Genomic DNA, 18,367 nt, shown 5'->3' on the forward strand with positions numbered 1-18,367 from the left:
GCAGGGTGGAGCAAAAAACTGGCAGATCGAATTCTACTTTAGGAGCGTTTAAGGTTTTGGTATTCTGATGAATTCCAGGATTGGGCTTAAACTGCTTTCATTTTGTTTGCCGCTCTTTAATCTTCTAACCCTGCGTTCTTAATCACAAGTGGGAGCAGGTTTTTAATCCGCCATGAATGAGGCCGCGGATTAGCGGCCCCTGACCTTGCCATGTCGCGCAGCTGCCGCCGCCGCTTCTTCCTCCTCAAATCAAGTCGCCATTTCCCGTCTCACTGGCAAAAAAAAAAAGACTTTTCGGACCTTTTTTTGCGCCGCCAAGATGAAAAACGGGAATTAGGAGCGCGGTGAGTGAAGGTGACGCCGAAGCCACGTTTGCCACACGTCAACTTGGGGATCGTGTGTCACGGCCGGTCGGAAGGAGGCGGGGCTAATATCCGATATCGGCCCGCGTAATCTTTTTGATTTGGAGATGCGACGACATGGCGCCGGCTTTGCGCTGACTCGGAGAGGGTATGGGAGGACAAAAGTGACCAACAAAAAGAGTGAAAAACCAAGAAGCGGGGCGGCGTCGGTTCGTTATCTATGCGGATTTTCGATGAAATTTACGGTTATGAAGTGTGGAATACACAATCAAACGAAAAAAATCACGCTGCAAATGTTTTGCGTGTTTAAAATGGGGGTTACTGATGGTCTGGTGTTAAAAAATCGAGGGAAGACAACTTCCGGTTTTTGACACATTGTTTCTCTACGTAAACAAACATAAAAAGTACCCAAAAATAAGAAAAATTCACCTAGGGGTCCCATTCTCACTCTCTCTCTACGTATATATGCAGGGACATTTTTGTCCAAGTATTTCACCATTTTTGTCTCGTTTGAAACTAAAGAAATTCACCTATTTTATTTATTTATTTTTTTTACTAGTTAACAAGTTGGTCCTGGGGTCTTCAAATTTCTCCGAATGCGGCCCTCAAACTAAAAAGTTTGCTATTAACAAGGCATCTCGGTATCAAGAAACGATGCTGACGAGAATATGGCACGCTTTGCTGCCATCTCGTGGCAACATTTTTTAGTGGCCACTGATTGCTAGTACATTTTTACTGAGCGTTTCAAGACTGATTTATTGCTTTAGCATAAGTTTTGTACCTATTTTTCCACTTTGTCGGCCATTAACGTTAAACAGTGAGTTTAAATGAGAGGTTGACCAGCATCTTTAGAGTTTCTAATGTGGCATTAAGAGCTTAAGGTCCAAAATGACCCTGAGACAGGCACGATTTTGAGAAGGGCTTTTATACAATGATTATTTTTTTGTGGTGCTTTAGCTTGTTTTGCAAACAAGAAAAATTGGCAGAAAAACATGTAAATGCAACTCTAAAAACAAGTCAAAGAAAATCGAAAACAAGTTGTTGAGTTTGTGTGAGAGGATTACTTCTGTATTGTCATTTCTATTTTTGAAGTTTGAGTATGGCAGAATATAGTTTTACTTCTCACTTTCTAAAGCTGTCTGAGTTTGCTCCGATGTCAGCATTTTTCAAAAAATGATCACTTCCTAAGGTGGCCTGTGAAACACACAATGTGTCAATGTTGTGTCATGTTTATAAACACATAGTTTAGGTGAACTTATTTGACACTGTGATATTTACATACATTTTATATACAATTTAAAATTGTTTTACGAAAGGATGAAAGGATTAACAGGATCATAGAGAGATATTTTACAACAGACTTTGAAAGAAAATATCTTCATTTTTTGATTTGGTGATGTTTACGATACTTCCAGATTTAACTCGTGTAAAAAATATGTTGTATATATGTTAATTAAGGAAAGATGGGCAATTAATTAAAATGAAAATGTAATACATTTAATTTAAAATGTAAACGCTTAATAGCATGTCACACACACACTATATATATATATATATATATATATTTATGCAAAGTAATTGTTGACTTGCACTACCACCTAGAGGCACAGCTGCGCCACTACCGTATATTTTTACACGACCATTTCATGGGAGCAACTTGTACACAAAGATTTTTTATTAAAAAGAGAGAAAAAAAACAAGATTAAAAAAAAAATACTCCATACGCAGATGTCAATAAAGGCTCTGGGTTAATGTGCAAGAGGGTTTTAGAATTAGAATGGAAAACAACGCATAAGGCACAATTTGCATTAAAGAAAAAACATCTTTTCACTTGCGTGCCCATTTTAGGCTTTGGAAGCATTTCTCACCAAGCAATGCATTTATTAACAATACTACCGACGAATTGTGTTAACAGTATTCTAAAATTAAAAAAAAAAAAAAAAAGTTTGTTAGTGCTTTGCATATTTTTTCGGAGACACAGTATAATGGTACAGTAACACTTGGTCATGAGGATGATGTGTTTAATGTGCAGGTGGGTCAGGTTGAGTCTTTCCCTGAGAAATGCTTCTCAACATACGCTACAGTCAAATTCATAGCTATGACGATGTTATTTAAATGTTAGTTTGAAATGCGGCCAGTCCACGGACGATGTGAATGTGAAGTAAGTCCAGCCCGGAGAGCCCAAACTTACCGCTTCACGCGTCTTTATTGGCCAGGTGCGGCGAGGCCGGAAAGTCCGGCGCCGAGAGCTTGGCCAGGAAGCGCGGGCGGTCCTGGTCCGAGGCGGGCTCGGCGCTGACGCTCTTGCACAGCCTGCGGAGACTCTGGCGGGCTTCCTCCAGGTTCTGCTCCAGCTGGGCGCGTTCCCGAAGGAGCTTCTCCTTCTCGCTTTTCTGCGCCCACGTTAATGCGTATATATATATATATATATATATATATATATATATATATATATATATATATATATATATATATATATATATATATATATATATATATATATATATATATATATATATGGGGTGGTCTTTTATTTCCTAAATACAGGGCATTTTTAAACCTATTTATATACCTAAAACAGTTTAGTTCACCATGTACTTTTTTAGCGCTGGAACATTTACTTTTTAAATTAAAAGCAAATGAACTGGAACATGAAGCATTTAATGCTAAATTGTGTTATCATGCTAGATATATAGATATATATATATAAACACACACACACAGTATGACAACAAAATTAAAGTTTTAGGTCCTAACAAAAAAAAAAAAAACCATGAACAACTTACTAAAGTTTTGATTTCGCCGTCCAGGTGGTTTATGCTGTCCATCTTCCTCTTCCTGCATCGCTGCGCGGCGGCACGGTTTTTGCTGCGGCGCCGAATGTCGTGAACAAACTCCAGCTGCTCGGGCGTCATGGCGTGGTGCTTGAGAAGCTGCTGGAAAGCGCTGCGACTCAGCGCGGAGATGTGATCCACGGGAAAGGGCAGCTCAATCTGCAGAGGTCACGCACAACTCGTTTTTGCTTCCGTACGCCGTCATGGAAACGAGACCGGTAGAAAACGGGGGGGGGGGTTCTCGATTTGTTACAATGGTCAGGACGGTTTGCAGTTTTTAATAAACTTACTGGGGGAACGAACATTAGATTTTGATTGAGCTTCTGCAGCTGTCTGCAAAGCTAATGAAACAATTTTTAAGCAGGAACAGTTCAGCGCTCTTTTCTAATTAAGAGCAAATTCATTGGAACACGAATCAACTTGTTACTAAAATGTAATCTCGGTTTGATAAAAACAAAGTTAATAAAGAACAATTTCGTCTGGTCTCTCTTAAAAAAAAAAAACCCGCTTATTTGAGTCTGATTTTATAAACTCTGGAACTACATTTGTAGTGGTATCTCTCAGAGTATTTCATTCAGCAATTTGTGTGTAATATTGTGTCGCCAATGACAACGCGCATCCGTATAAAACGTCGAGTCATGCAATATTTGCAAAGCAGTCACTATTACACAATTCAGCAAAATATTGCTTCATGTTCCGATGAATTTGCTTTTAAACTGAAAACAAAACTCTTCCTGTCACACCATTGAGCGAGATTGGCTGCTATCTGCAGAACCGCGGGCCTAAAAAAATGTTCACGTTATTTAATGTGATTCTGCTTTGAGTTTCCGGCACACGGAGAGCTGCAAACGCATATAAATTCAGGTTAGTTGCCAGCCTAAGGATTCAAAATTCCGGTAAAGCGAGGACTTCCCGCAGCGGGAAGGCGACGCTGACCTCGGCCGCTCTCCTGTTGTTGGCCTCCGTGTCTCCGTCGGTGTCCATGTCGGAGTCGTCCCCCGAGTTGAGCGAGGACACGCAGGGGCTCTTCTCCGTCTGGGACAAGGTTTCGGCGCGCGGGTCGGGTTCTTCGCCCGTGCCGAGCTCCCGGAGGAAGGGACAGTCGGCCGGATTGGAGGTGAGGTCCAGCTGCTTGAGCCAATGGAAGTCGGAGGACGCTTTGTCCAGAGGGCTCCGGTCGGAGGGGGGCGCGGTCTGCGCCGGAGGCGGCGTGCACAGGTCTGACCAGAAGCCCTTGGCCAGATGCTCGGCCACTTCCCGCTCCTCCCTGCTTCTCTCCGAGAATCCTCCGTCCTTGGCGGACGGCTCCAACGACCGGGCGCAAGAATCTAAGCCGCGGTCCAAGTGGAGCGTCTCGCCGGGCTCCAACACGTCCCGCGGATCCACGTGCGCCGCCGCCGACAGCTGGCACGGCAACTCCGGAAGTTCCAGCCGGCTTAGAGCGCAAACGTCGTCTCCCGCGGTCAAAACATCCTCGCCGCGGATCCCAGAGCTTTGACCCGCTTGGAGCGGATCTCGCGGCGCCAACATGGGACACACAATGTTAGCCGTTAAGTCCAGGGATAACGAGGGCATCCGCGGCCCGCAAGTCTCCAAACACAGGTCGCGGGCCGGGCCTGGAGCGCCCGAAGGAAACGGCGGCGGGAGGTCCGTCGGCGAATCGGAGCCGCGCGGCTTGGCCTCGCCGCCCTGACAGCAGAGCCTCCGCTTGGCGTCCTGCGCTTTGGGCTCGGAGAACTTGGGGATGAGGAAATCGAAGCATGCCGACTCCAGGTTGCGAAAGCCCAAGAATTTGGCGCAGTTTTGGATCTGCTGGATGTTTTCCTTGGTGAAGAGCAGCCTGGACGTGTAGGCGAACTGGAGCAAAGGTTCGAATCCCGCTACTGTCACCTGAGGGGAAAAAAAGTGGACGACTGATCAAATATGATCAAGATAGTTACAATTTCAACCCCAAATAATGTCATTCTATAAAAAAAAGTGTGACTGCAAAGATCTTAGATTTGAGACGCAGACAAAACGATACTGTTATTTCTTTTTGCTGATATCTGACCGATATCCAGTGTCAATATAATAGGCTCAGATCCCACGTTGTTTATTTATGCGCAGCGATTTCCCGGTGAGGCGGACTCTCGCTGCGAAACCTGGACAGAGTTCCCGAGGTGAGCCGCGGCAAACCCACCTGATCCGGCAGGGCGACCACGGCGTTGCGTTTGGAGTCGGCGGCGACGCGGCCGTGGAAGTACTCGCTGCACGAGGCCAGGACGGCGGCGTGAGCCCGGAAGCTGCGGCCCTCCACCACCACGGTGACGTCGCACAGAAGGTCCTGGCGCCGCTGCTCGTCCAGACACTGAAGGACGTGAGCGCTGTGCACGGCCGACTGGAAGGTGAACACGGACACGCGCTGGGCTTGGAGCAGCATGATTCACTCGGCCTGAGGAGGGAAGATGAATGCTTGCAAAAGTCACTAAATTGCCAAAATTTCATCCTGGCCGTTTCATGTAAAAAAAAAAAAAAAAGTACCATTTTCTATATGTTGAGGTCATAGGGTTTAAATCAGGGATAGGCAATAAATTGTATTTTGGATTGAATGAGACAAGTATGTTATTTTTTACCTGCAATTTAAAAGCAAAACCATGATAGGTGGTTACCCAGACCTCGAGCACAAGTGATGCCATTTTCCGTTGACAACAACCAAAAAATGTGTTGAAGGAACTAATTGTATATGAAAAATAAACAATATTAAGTTTTCACAGCTAAAAATCCTAAAATAAATGGACTATCCTTTTCAGCAAGTGATGAACAAGCTATGAATGTTTAGTAACTGATTTTAAATCAGTATTCATGATTATTGTCTTAGTGTTTTCCACAGGATTTTTGCAATTATGCTTGTTGAGTTTATTTGTTTTATTAAAGCCACAATCAGCCAGGATTCGTTGGCACTAGTTTAAATCGTTCAGTTACCAGGCTGGCAACTCTAAACATTCATAGCTTAAATCGTATTCGGCCACTTAAACGGAATTTAGTTAATGTTCAGAAAATAATGCTGTGAAAATTATTTATCTGCGTGTGTTGCTCCAGTTAGTGTTCAAATATTCCTTATTTAAAGCGCCGCATCATGACACTATCCATGTGTTACTTTGCAACAGACTTGAAGCCAAAGCTATGTTTTTGTGTTTGTTTGTTTTACGGTTTTAGGTTTAGATTTATAGTAATCTTTAATCGAAGTCAACATTTAAGTCATCCTACCATCGTTTATTAAAACAATACTTTTCATAAGCATGCATCGCAATTTTCCTTCAGATTTCCGGTGGATTTTTTGAAACCATATAAATGTTGGGTAAAGCATTGTTACGAAAAATATGTGCGAAATAAAATGCTCACTTTTGACGGACACGCCGAAACTGCGATTTCGTAACATGCTTATTGGTTAACAAGCGGGTTTTTTTGTGTTTTACTCGTGTAAAACATAACCATAACATTAGACAACCCTCGACGTTGTGCAATGCTGTCCGTACAATTTTAAATACAACAAAATAGCGCATTAAGGAAAAGTTCATTATTGTCAAAAAAGCAGGTAGATAATTAGCACTTTTCAGCTAGTTGAGACAAGTTTAAAACGCTGACTCATGTTTGGCCAACTTGGCGAAACACACACGGGGGAGCGGAGGGTAAAAAAAAAATAAGATTGTGGAGACTAACTTTTTGTTTTAAGTATTTTCCTCGACAAATGTTTAAAGTAAACTTATCGGCGCAAGTTTGATAACGTTGGGAAGGAATACAAATTGAGTTTTGTTGATGTCCTACTCCTTAGGCGAGGCCGTTATCACTATGTAATATGTAAAAAAAAAATAAACCATGTGAAATTAACGTCATAAAATTTAATGTGAAAAAAAATCGATTAAAAACGTAGGAGAACCGACCTTGCGCGTCAGCTTGTTAGCGGTACCATTTGTGTGCTTTGGGTCGCGACGAATGTGCCCATCCGGAACCCCAGTCAGCAAAAGCAGAAGCAACCTTGTGCGCATGCGCGGAACACAAAGCTACTTCATGGACTGATTTTTTTTTTTTACATGGACTGTATTTTTTATTGCATATTCATACAAAATAAACATGTATTTGCTTAAAATTCCACTCCGGTCGTCGACAATATGGAATTATTACGCGTTTGTGTACAAATCGAATATTTTGTTCTGTTCATTTGGACCTTGTGTTTGCACAGCTGGACAACTTTCCCATGAGTCTGAGAAACAAACAGCTGTAAATTGTCTGCGCTAAATGTCCTCTGAGAAGTTCCCGAGTTATCAGTGACTCAGAGAAACTGTACAGTAGAAGGTAGAGCTCGAGCAGCAGGAGGGCGTAGAGGCACACGTCTATGACGGTTCTTAGCGGATCCTCTCGTAGAACAGGAGGTATGCTTGGCTACTCAGCACTCTGCTCTCGCTCACGGGCTGCACGCTGGTGTCGCTGATGTGGAACCACGATCCTTGCGGGGGCTCTCCTAATGATGCGGAGAGCGCTTTCGTCAATCACATGAGATCAGTTCCGCCAGGTGCCAATCGTGGATACGAAAACAAGAAACCGCAGAAGACCAACCCGTTGTCATAAGGATATGGGAAATATTGTCAATTTTGGACGTATTGGAAACCCGAAATTTTATCATGCATTTTCCCCGATTTTTTGCATTAATCCTTTCAATGGCCACTCACTAACAGGGCGCAACAGAAATTTGTGTTGAGACCACAAAACCACCAGTAGGGGCGCTCGCGGAAAACTTCTATTTGCAAGCCTTTCAACGTCCTCAAAGCCTGACTCCCATAATTCAAAGTTCTTGCTATGCAGACATAAACACCCCCGATGTATCATTTTCCTTCACTTATGCATTTCGAAGTATTCCTTAATTATTCTGCGCTCACGTCAGCACCGCCCGAGCATGTAAACATGACATGAAAAAAGCTTGTGACGACAGAAGAAATTCGTACCTCCCATTCGCAACCCCTGTACCGCCAAATACCGTAATTGGGCGAGGCATTCACTGACCGTTCACAACGTGGGAAATTTGAAACACACTTAACCTAAAACATATTCCACATACGTAATATTATTCTGAGCGCCGTGTTAAGACGAATGAAGGCGCATCTAACATCTGAATGAAAAAAAAAGGTTTTTGGGTTGAGAAAAAGTGAGGCTTTTGACTTCCCTCTATCCATCCTGGGACTTGACCTCACCTGCAAACCTGCTGGAGGACGATTTGGAGGTCTGGGGTCGTACTTTGACAAACGCCGTGTAGTGACCGGACCTCATGGTGCCGCTGTGCTCCACGATGCCGTACAGACTGTACAGAATCTGCCGCTCGCCTTCTGCCACGTTCTGCAACGATCAAACAAATTGGCTATTAATACAATAAGAAGTGCAAACTTTCCATCGCACTTTTTGCTACTCAAGTAGTGAGTTAACAATTATAAAGGGAATGCCAATTTTATTTATTTTTTTAAACAATGACATGTATGCAGCCCAAGTAGTCTATACATGACATTGTAATACTGCATTTATAATGTAACCTTGAAAGGACTCCAAGCAGTTTTTTCCTTTTCCTTCCGACGCGGCATGAGTTCATTTGTTTCACCAAGTTTATAATTGTGTAGATGCCAAAAGACCGCAATTAATAAAAGGCTCAAACGGCTGACCTTTTACGTGTTCTCTGCCCACAGCTCCATACTTGGCCACTCTTAAGTGAAACAGCTGGAGACATCGTAACCTTTACACGGGTCTCCATTGTAGTAATATTTCAGGACTCGGATGGCGGTTCAGTCCGCTCGCTTCTTTTCTTGATAACGACCTCAGCTAACACCAGCTGCTGTTAGCCGCAACAGCCCACTGACGTCAGCTCGTTGCGCTAATCTTTGTGAGAATCCGGACGATGTAAAAACGCACATCTGTGCGCCACGTATTTTCAACGGGAGACAGGTCTGGACTGCAGGCGGGCCAGTCGAGCACGTGCGCACTTTTACTACAAAGCCTGCTGTTGTATGTCATTGAGAATGTGGTTTGGCATCACCGTCTCTCTGAAGCAAGCAGGGGCGTCCGTGAAAAAGACGTTGCTCGGACGGCAACAAATATTTCTCCAAGACCTGCGTGCAGGGATGCAACGGTTGAGTATATTTGGTATAATACCCTACAGAAAATTTGAATTGAATATCCAATATTTTGGGGCGTCCGTTGCCGTGGTCGCTCATTCACGGTCAGTCAACGACAAGTGACAAAATGGCCACCCCCGAGAAGGATGTAAACAATCCGTGTTTAGGCTAGTGGAGCTGCATAGAACGGATTATTATCAAGAATACTTTTGGGCTGATTTCCCCTTATTTACATACAGCTAAATAAGCCAAAAAAACAGAAAGGCGGTTAGGGTTTTTCCAAATTCCCGAAAAGCACATTTACCTTACTCTTGAGGGAGCAAAAGGGGGCCAGGTCCAGTATGAGAGGGAAGGGCACGTGTCGGTTCACCTTACTAATACTGTAGCCGTTCTGGGGGAAAAGAAAGGAGGGAATTTAAAGAAGAATCAACGAACGAGTATGTCAAGTTGCGGTCAGAAGGGGAGGCGTGTGAAAGTCAATCTTAGTTCCTTCCAGCTGGATCACCTGCTGAAATCTCTTCAAGTGAAGTGTGAGCACTGGCGGCGGGGAGGAGATCAGCATTTGCTTGGAAGCCTCCGTGTACACGTTGTTCTTGGATCCTAGCGAGACGGATTATAGAAAACAGTTCTCAACTTATTTTCGAGGATGTAGCGTCTGTGAAATAGTTTTCAACATTTTTTTTTTCCCGGCCAATACAAAAAAGTCCCCCCCCCCCCCCGCCCCCACCTGCAGATTTGCTCCTGCCGGGCTGGCGCTTGGAGCAGATGACGCAGAGCAGCCGGTCGTTCTCGCTGAGGGTCTCCTCCTCGGTGAAGTGAAACAGGCAGGACTCCACCGAGCACTCCTGCTTGTCCGGCGAATGCCTGCGGGCCAAAGTCTGGAAGGCCAGCTCCGGGTCCTGGTTGACCACCATGTATTCCTTCTGCCCGCGCTCGGCGCCGTCCTCGCACGTTTCCGGCCCGTCCCACTTGAGGAAGGCGTCGTCCAAGTTGATTTTGCTCATCACGTCGGCCAGCAAAAAGTCGGCGTCGTCCAGGAAGAAGCTGTCGCTGGAGCACTGCGTTTTGGATAAGACCCGATTGTAGGCCGGTTTGGACTTGTCTTCCTTCTTGTCCGACGGGTGCGAGTTGAAGGCGCTGGCTTTGTGTTTGCTGCTACGAGCGTAATCGTTTTCTTGCCTATCCAAATAGTCAGCCAGATCCAGCACTTCGTTCAGGGACGCCAGGCTGTTGAAACTGTGCCTCTGCTGCCTCTTTTGATGCTGTTGAGACACGGAATAAAAAAAACGGGCTGCCCTAAATGCGATCCAAACGAAAAAGCTTGTCCGCGTTCCCATTTTTCTTTGTCGTCTTTAAAGCGCGCCGGAAATTTTCCCCAGACGATGCTGCCTGCGGTTATTCATCAGGCTGTGTGCATGGCGTTATTTTCATACCGCTACCTCTACTGCTTTGGAAAAGCAAAACGAAAATAAATAAATTCTGGGAAAAAAATAACACCATATATTCTAACATCTATTTGAACTGAGCCAGCAATGAGTTAAAAGAAATATTTTTCACTGCAATGATGAAAAGTCACAATTTCAAGAGAAAAATTGTATTTTTTAAAAGCTCAAGCCAGAACATTCAGTTAAGTGAAAGTGGCGGTGGGAGTCTTAATATATAAAATATGTCTTAATTCCCATTCATTTTGAAAAAGCGGTCTTGTTTTTTGGCTTTTGGTGAATAGAAGCGACAGTTGTGGCTGGGCTTGCCTAATGAATCTCAGTCAAATTTTCTAAATACACATTCAGTCAAATGTCATTAATAAACAATCAGAAATGAAGAATGAAGATGATTTGTGGAAAGTACTATCTGAAGAATGGAGAAAAAAATACTGGAATTGCCCAAATAGAAGAAACAAAAAAAAAGAAGAAGCCAAAAGTATGGGTTAGGGTTATGGGTGCACCCATAGCTGACATTGTTACGGCATTATTTTCAATAAAAGAAGCAAGCAGACCGAACCAAGGTCCGAGTCCATCCTTGCTCACACACATGAATATTACGAAAACGGAGAGGGTCATGTCAAAGCTGATTGGATTCAGAGTGCACCACCAAAGCAGTGTATGCTAATTCCAGGCGTCCAGTGAAAAATGGGCGAAGTGAGCGAAAGCGTTACCTTGGCTTGTTTCTTGGCCTGCTTCTTAGCTTTCTTCTGCTGATATTTGCTACCAACGGGAGTGTCTTCACTCTGACTGCTGTCCTCGCTGGTGTCGCTGCTTTTCCGCACCGACCTTTTCTGGGTCTTCTTCCTGTACGCCTGCGTCAGCGACAAATGGACAGTTAGCATATCAGTTCAAGCCTTACAGCTGGGCGTGCATTCTGTTCGTATATGGTCATATTTACGAATTGTTTAAAACGGGGTAACATCTGGAAATTGTATACGCGGGAAAACAAAACGTACCTGATCGGATACCGGAAGAGAAAGGTCTAAAAACATCTCGGTAATCACTGATACCTATGAGAGAAAAGAAAAACAGCGCTTATAGTTTGACATTTGTAGACGTGACCTTTAATATACGTGTATTTTGTGTATTACGGCGCGTACCGTTTTACACTGCTGACACATGATAGTGCTGGTTATCTCCCCGCCAAACACCTGGTCCACAAAATTTTTGGGAAGCCCGTTTTTCTCATACTCTGCGGATCAAGCAGATACAACATTCTAAGCACGAAATGCAAAACCCCAAGAAAAATAAAATCCACAGTAACATTTCTAACGGACCTTTTACGATAGATTTGAGCTCCTCTGCATCTGTGACTTTCCTCGACCGTTTAAGTGCCTCCATGATGGCTGTGTTCACCCTCTTAAAAAAACACAAATCACTCCATTAGAAACACAACTTCTTTTTGCACTCGGAATTATGAACGTCAAAATATTACATTTTGAACTTGCGCGTCAGCATAAATATTATGTTGTATTTTAAGGCGGCTCGGCGAAGCAGTGCTGAGCACGTCCGCCTCACAGTTCAGAGTTCAAATCCACCTGTGTGGAGTTTGCATGTTCTCCCCGGGCCCACGTGGGTTCTTTCCGGGCACTCCGGCTTCCGCAAAAACATCCATGGCAGGTGTATTGGACCAACTAAATTTGTCCTTTGGTGTGATTGGGTGCGTGAATGGTTTTTCATCTCTGTGTGCTAAACTGCTATCATCTGAACGGCATACTTTGCTCTCCTCGGCCCTCATCCCGTCCAGCAGGTAGCGGAGCAGCTCCTGGCTGTCTTGCTGCTGACATCCCTGGAACCTGGAAGATCTGCGCCAAAGAGACAAAAGCCGTGACGCCACGCAAAATTTGCCGCTTGTGACTCGTGGAGCGGCGCTCACTTTATACAAACTTCCTCAAAGAGCTCCTGCGGCGTCACCACCCCCTTCTTTGTGTCTTGGATTTCTTTGAGGAGCTGATTCATTGCCATGGTTAGCGAGCCGGGCTGATCCAGTTTTGCCACGACAGCCTCCTGCGCCCACAAAAAGTCCATGTTCAAATTGCGCTAACCTTTGATAAGTGAGTCTATAGTGGCCGCCTGGGGCCAAGGAACAATGTTGAAGAGAGGGGACCGGCTTCACTTATTCACACCATTAGGTGATCTAATTATGGACAAAAAGCCACTCGAACTTTGGTAGACAGTTGCAAAAATATTTTCACAACTCATGGCGGGGTTCTATTTACAGTTATCACAAAGAGAGAGTGAACACTCTAAATGAGTCCACAAATAATGGGAACAGGCTTTGCTTTTGCAGAGTGGCATGTAATTGCACACCCACAGCACCAGATGGCGCAACGGTGCTCTCATTGACAAAGTGTGGGAGTGAACTTTTTGAATTTTAATTTCAGGTGCTTTGATGCACTAAGGTAAAAAGTAAAAATGTTGAAAGTTCATTTCTAGTTTTTTTTTTGTTGTTGCTAGTATTAAAAAGGTGCCAATTTTGGGCATACTTGTACATTTTTTAGATGATTACTTTTTTAATGTCGCAATAGCAAGGTGGCTTTGTAAATATAATTGCTCTGGGGTTATCATTTTGAATTGGTTGTAAGAACTGACATTTAAAGTAGAACAGGGCCTTAAATGTGAGTTAATACGACTGAGAAAAATATATGAATTAACTCATTCGCTGTCGGGGGTGGCTATAGACTATTTTTACTGGGCTTGCAGTAAACGGGTTATTGTAAAAATGCATCTTTGCCGTGTATTGTCGTCACAGGAAAATTAAATGATGACAAAATAAATACATCTTCAGTACTTTGTGGTCACGGCGCCCTTGTTCAAAATGTAAAAAATGGACCGCAGAAACATGGCAAAGCAATGCTTTGTGGAAACTGACATTTTTGTCGTTTGGGTCAAATGTGAAAATGCCAGTCAGAGATGTACCAGTTTGGAAGGGGAGGCTGGTTTGACACGGAGACTGGTCTTGTCTTCGATCACCTTTTTCAGAGTCTGCCTCAACATTTGCGTCTGGGAGAGGTTCTGCAAAAAGGACGGAGGCATTGTCTTTTTTACTGATGTGCGAGTATCGGAAACAGAGTATCAGTCAGGCCCAATTCCTGTACGCATTTCTATTGGGCAAATGGCCGATATTTGCGGATTATTTTCGCTTTACCAGCCATACAAAAGCACACATGCAGCGCAAACTCAAGAAGTTCCCCTCAATACTACGGAATAACCAAGTGTTTTTGGACAATATATTTGATATTTGATTCGTCTATTTTGTTACATGCACGTTCACACGCGATATGTACCTTTGTTTCTCAATTCTGCTAGAAGGAAAGATTGGACAATGCAAATATGATTCCTTACTAGCGAATTATTCTTGTAATTGTACAGAAATAAAGTGGTATCGAACTCGCCTAATATTTATCCATTCCTCTTACCTGGATGACGGCGTTGAAGAAACACGTATTTCCCAAGTTGCTTAGCCCCCGGACGGGAACGCTGCTGTTTTCTTCCGACATGCTGCTGGAGGGCGGCGACTTGCACAGAGACACCTTCCTGGCCGTCCTCCGCTCACAAGTCTGGTACCTGATGTTCTCCTTGTCGTCATCCGTTTTGAAAGTGACGCTCTTCTGTCGCACCACCAGGTCTTCTGCGATGAAAACCACAACCGGGAAATATACGCTTTTAAAAGGCAAGCTACCGCATCCCGCGCGAGAAGGTTCTGCCGTATCGTACTCGGCTGCGATTTCCGCGCAGGCTCCGTCTGCAACTTCTTTTTGATGTCGCTGACCAGCTGAGCCAGCTGACTGCTCGTGGAGTAGCACACCTCGTCGTCGCATTCGTAGCACCTGAACGGAAGGCGGCGGTGGGATGAATCCACACAATTTTTAAGTCCAAAGCAAAGCCCAAAACGTTCCAGGTTTCCACTCACCAAACACTCCAGGTGTTCAAGCTGATTACCATGCAATGCGTTTCCGATTTGGGCGATGCATAGTGTTTGATGGCGTGTTTGTGCTCGGAACTCCGTCCACAACCCTTTAAGAGAAAAGAATCAAAATAAACAAACGGAAAAAAACACAGGCAATAGGAGTATTATCAATGGCAGATAATTCTTGTATTTCTTTCTTTGCTGTTATATTATCTTATACATTCACTGGATGTCTAATCTTATTTACAGAGAACAAGGCGAAGGGCTAGATAAGTTTTTAACTTCTTCCTTCTCCTCTTGAACATACAAATCTTGCTAAACTATCATTTAGTGATGATCTCTTCTGTATTTAGATGGAATTTGTGTTAGTAGAGTCAATCAACTCACTCTGTGTCCACATTTCATGCACAGCCACACTTCCTCCACTGACTCCTTCTCATCCTCGAAGTCCAAAAAAGGATCTGCCCGTGAGTTCTTTTTCCTCTCCTCATTTTTACAGTCCTGACAACGTGTCGAGTTGCCAACGATCTTCTTTAGAAGAGTCAGGTCTGTGCCTTTCCTAATATGCCTGCAAACTGGACCTGTGAGGATAAAACAGTTGTAGAAAAGTAACAAACTATTCACCATCATTTGTGTGAAGATGTAAGCAGGCGTACCTGACATTTCAAACTCATCATCCTCTCTGGAACTCCTGTCCTTCGCTTTTTTCTTTCCCATGTTGTCCCCTAATTTCCGCTATTACTGATGGAAATCACACATGACGTATTTTTGTTGTCATTTCGCTTGAAAACAAGCCACTTACGTGAGGATCAAAGTCGAATCCGAGCACGTTATGTCCTAACGTAATTCAACTCTGCTTGAGGAGACTTACTTGACACACACGGAGGCGAACCACGTCACGCGTTCACTCTCCTTTACTTTTCTTTTCCGCCAGACGCCAACTTTAATCTAGACATCTCGGCAAATGCTCCGCGGAAGCACGCTTCGAGGCCGTGTTTGAACGCAAAAAGCGTTGCTTCGGCAGCCGGAACAGGCGAATCATGCCGATCGAGGATATGGAGGCGGAACTAAAGTTCGACGTAGTTCTCTTGAGCTGCTCTACACTTCCGGTGCGTCGGTAGAATGCTAATCTAAAAAACACGACCAGTGAGCTTACTTACGCCCCCTTGTATGCGTTTGGAACGCATTTTATTTTATGTCACATGTAAACTTAGATAACGCGAGTTTAGATGCATAAATCAATGATTATATCAATAATAAATTGTATCGTCTGGTGTGGTTTTCCGGTACGCCAACTAAAAGGATCCGGAAGCACGCGCAAACTGAGCACTAGCATGCTAGGCTAATATGTTATCCTGGTACGTCGTTCAAAATGTTCCGGGTGGAGTGGACGTGGACAGTCTTGCAGAGTCTCATGAAGCAACTTTAGGTACACCAAACTTTCGGGAGAACAAAATCGATTTCTCACGTTTACATTTTAGCATGTCGTTCCGGGAGTGGGCAGAAGCTCAGCTGGCAGAACTCGAACTTCTGACCAGCATGTTCCCCACTCGGGAAGAATTGGAGATCGTGGACCAGCTGGCCCTGGCCGAGCTCCGGGACTTCGCCGGCGCCGAGGAGCCGCCTCCCTCTTCCAGACCGCAGTTTGTCATCAAGCAGAAGCTGGAGGATGACACGGGTGACGCACCGGGGGTATGCCCCAATCTGTCATTGGGACCAAATCAATTGATCGTTATCTTTTGGGTTTGATCGTCTTTCATTGTAATATATACAGGTGGATTTTATTCTCTCCTGCACTTATCCACCAGAGTATCCGAGTGTGGTTCCGGAGTTAACAGTTCGGTAAGATGAGAGACTAAACGTGTGTTTATTCAGTTATAAATTGAAGTGGTGTCCAAACTACGGCCAGGGAGCCATTTGCAGCACGTTGTCCATATTTTAGCGGTCCAGAACATATCATACAAATGCATTCCAACATAAATTTGATATCATTTCGCATCACTATACAGTATTAAGTTCATGATATATTTTTCCCCTTCAGATGTTGTAGGCTGAGCCGCGCCCAGCAGACGGAGCTCCACGCCGGACTCAACGCGCACCTGGCGGACGCCTGCCAAGGAGAAGCGTGCGTGCTGTCGGCGCTGGACTGGCTGAGGGACAATCTGCGCGCCTTTGTGGACAAAAGCCCTTCGGCGCCGCCTCCTGATCCCAAGAGGGACGCGACCTCGCCGCCGCAACGGGAAGCCTTCAGTCGCCTGTGGATCTATAGCCACCACATCTACAACAGCGCCAAGAGGAAGAACATCTTGGAGTGGGCCAAAGAGCTCCGACTGTCCGGGTTCAGCATGCCCGGGAAGCCCGGCATTGTTTGTGTGGAAGGTACGCAGGACGCCTGCCAGGAGTTCTGGTCCAGGTAACTTTGCTTTTGGAAGTTATTGTTGTTTTTTGAGGAAGTTATTGTTGCTTTTTGAGGGATTTGTAAGGCATTACAACTTTATGGCTTCGGGATAATTGATGTCGTGTTTCAAAATAGGATTTCCAACTTTCTTTCTTTCTTTCAGTGCCAATGACGAGAATTCTCGTCAAATGTTTTTTTTTTTTAAGTGTCGCTGACACCCTTGATTAGTGTTTTTTTTTAATATGAAGCTATTTGAGCACTGTAGTGATGAACTGTGACCATGAGATGGCAGTGTTGCTCGCGTTGGCGGAGAAAACCATACATACTACACATACATTACATAGTTGTAATTCTAGGTAAGAATGGAAATCAATCTTCAATGTTTTTTAAGGTTTGAAAATAGATTTAGGCTTTCAAATTCGAAATTAAATCTTGTGATACCGCCCATGTTTACATAGACACACACCGGCACTTAGATGTTTCCTTTTCCGATAAGGCTTGGCACTGAAAAAGTTAATTGATTGAATAGCCAATTTTAGACACTCCCTTATTCAAATTTGAAAATAAATATGAACAACTGGATGCCTGAACTCCTATTATAAAAAACGTAAAAATATTTCCTTGGGATTGAATGAGTTAACACTGACTACCATCAAACCTTTTTCATGACTTTTTTCAAATGCATGTCAACATATACTTGATCTCAAAAACCGAACCGCAAGTCCCATTTGTCCATAATTCTACCCGAGAGCATAAACGTTGCGGTCATTGCGCAGAGTGAAGGCCCTGACGTGGCAGCGGATCACCATTCGGCACCGAGAAGACGTTTTGCTCGGCGAGGCGCCCGGCGGCCAAAGCGTCCAATCCCTGCGCAAGTTCTCCGGCTTCCAGGAGGAGGCCTTCCAGCCGCGCGGGAGCCGAGGGAACCACATGGACCTGGGCCTGCTCTACCAATTTTTGCAGGAGAAGGGCTGCTGTGATGTTTTTCAGATGTATTTCGGTGTCCAGGGGAGGACGTAGTCCACTGTGCCAGACTTCCAAATCTCACAATACGGTTTGCAATCAAGTGCAAAAATAGCAACGGCGAAATGAAGCTTCATGAAAAACTTGATATTCTTTTTCTCCTCTAAACGGCACTCTTGGTTTACATCGCACTGGCCTGTATTTTTTAGAGTGCACCATCTAGAGGAATAAAAAAAAAAATACCGCAAGTGTTTCCACGAGGCTTCGTTTTCCCATCACTTG

At 44.3% G+C, this 18,367-nt stretch overlaps 3 protein-coding genes across 3 annotated transcripts; 1 reads left to right on the forward strand and 2 right to left on the reverse strand.

The window, feature by feature from the left end:
- Window positions 1-2,017: 2,017 nt before the first annotated feature.
- Window positions 2,018-7,205, reverse strand: LOC148415412 (transcription regulator protein BACH1-like). Its single transcript, XM_088426930.1, has 5 exons — window positions 7,117-7,205; window positions 5,376-5,627; window positions 4,133-5,086; window positions 3,149-3,355; window positions 2,018-2,755 (listed from the first exon to the last, which is right to left on the reverse strand). The coding sequence occupies exons 2-5, from the start codon at window positions 5,613-5,615 to the stop codon at window positions 2,558-2,560; spliced, it is 1,599 nt and encodes a 532-aa protein (XP_088283056.1). The 5' UTR covers window positions 5,616-5,627; window positions 7,117-7,205; the 3' UTR covers window positions 2,018-2,557.
- Window positions 7,206-7,283: 78 nt separating this feature from the next.
- Window positions 7,284-15,805, reverse strand: usp16 (ubiquitin specific peptidase 16). Its single transcript, XM_088426929.1, has 18 exons — window positions 15,596-15,805; window positions 15,381-15,465; window positions 15,112-15,305; window positions 14,728-14,831; window positions 14,532-14,644; window positions 14,234-14,445; window positions 13,734-13,829; window positions 12,691-12,821; window positions 12,532-12,619; window positions 12,092-12,173; window positions 11,915-12,006; window positions 11,771-11,824; window positions 11,486-11,626; window positions 10,058-10,592; window positions 9,836-9,930; window positions 9,635-9,721; window positions 8,422-8,563; window positions 7,284-7,694 (listed from the first exon to the last, which is right to left on the reverse strand). The coding sequence occupies exons 2-18, from the start codon at window positions 15,439-15,441 to the stop codon at window positions 7,579-7,581; spliced, it is 2,343 nt and encodes a 780-aa protein (XP_088283055.1). The 5' UTR covers window positions 15,442-15,465; window positions 15,596-15,805; the 3' UTR covers window positions 7,284-7,578.
- A 45-nt stretch (window positions 15,806-15,850) lies between these two features.
- rwdd2b (RWD domain containing 2B) lies at window positions 15,851-18,333 on the forward strand. Its single transcript, XM_088426931.1, has 4 exons — window positions 15,851-16,416; window positions 16,499-16,566; window positions 16,766-17,137; window positions 17,899-18,333. Exons 1-4 carry the CDS (start codon window positions 16,072-16,074, stop codon window positions 18,140-18,142), a joined length of 1,029 nt encoding a protein of 342 aa, XP_088283057.1. The 5' UTR covers window positions 15,851-16,071; the 3' UTR covers window positions 18,143-18,333.
- Window positions 18,334-18,367: the final 34 nt, after the last annotated feature.

The sequence above is a fragment of the Hippichthys cyanospilos genome, chromosome 11 (assembly GCF_059441005.1).
Source record: "Hippichthys cyanospilos isolate Australia breed blue-spotted pipefish chromosome 11, RoL_Hcya_1.0, whole genome shotgun sequence".
Lineage (NCBI taxonomy): Eukaryota > Metazoa > Chordata > Actinopteri > Syngnathiformes > Syngnathidae > Hippichthys > Hippichthys cyanospilos.

Coding starts and splice junctions, on each gene's coding strand:
- LOC148415412 (XM_088426930.1), bottom strand. CDS start 5,615: ATGCTGCTCCAAGCCCAGCGCGTGTCCGTGTTCACCTTCCAGTCGGCC. Junction 5,087..5,375: donor TGGTCGCCCTGCCGGATCAG/GTGGGTTTGCCG, acceptor TTTTCCCCTCAG/GTGACAGTAGCGGGATTCGA. Junction 2,756..3,148: donor ACGGCGAAATCAAAACTTTA/GTAAGTTGTTCA, acceptor ACGTGGGCGCAG/AAAAGCGAGAAGGAGAAGCT.
- usp16 (XM_088426929.1), bottom strand. CDS start 15,441: ATGGGAAAGAAAAAAGCGAAGGACAGGAGTTCCAGAGAGGATGATGAG. Junction 14,645..14,727: donor TTGAACACCTGGAGTGTTTG/GTGAGTGGAAAC, acceptor CCTTCCGTTCAG/GTGCTACGAATGCGACGACG. Junction 11,825..11,914: donor TGTGTCAGCAGTGTAAAACG/GTACGCGCCGTA, acceptor TTTCTCTCATAG/GTATCAGTGATTACCGAGAT.
- rwdd2b (XM_088426931.1), top strand. CDS start 16,072: ATGTTATCCTGGTACGTCGTTCAAAATGTTCCGGGTGGAGTGGACGTG. Junction 16,417..16,498: donor ACACGGGTGACGCACCGGGG/GTATGCCCCAAT, acceptor TAATATATACAG/GTGGATTTTATTCTCTCCTG. Junction 17,138..17,898: donor TGCCAGGAGTTCTGGTCCAG/GTAACTTTGCTT, acceptor GTCATTGCGCAG/AGTGAAGGCCCTGACGTGGC.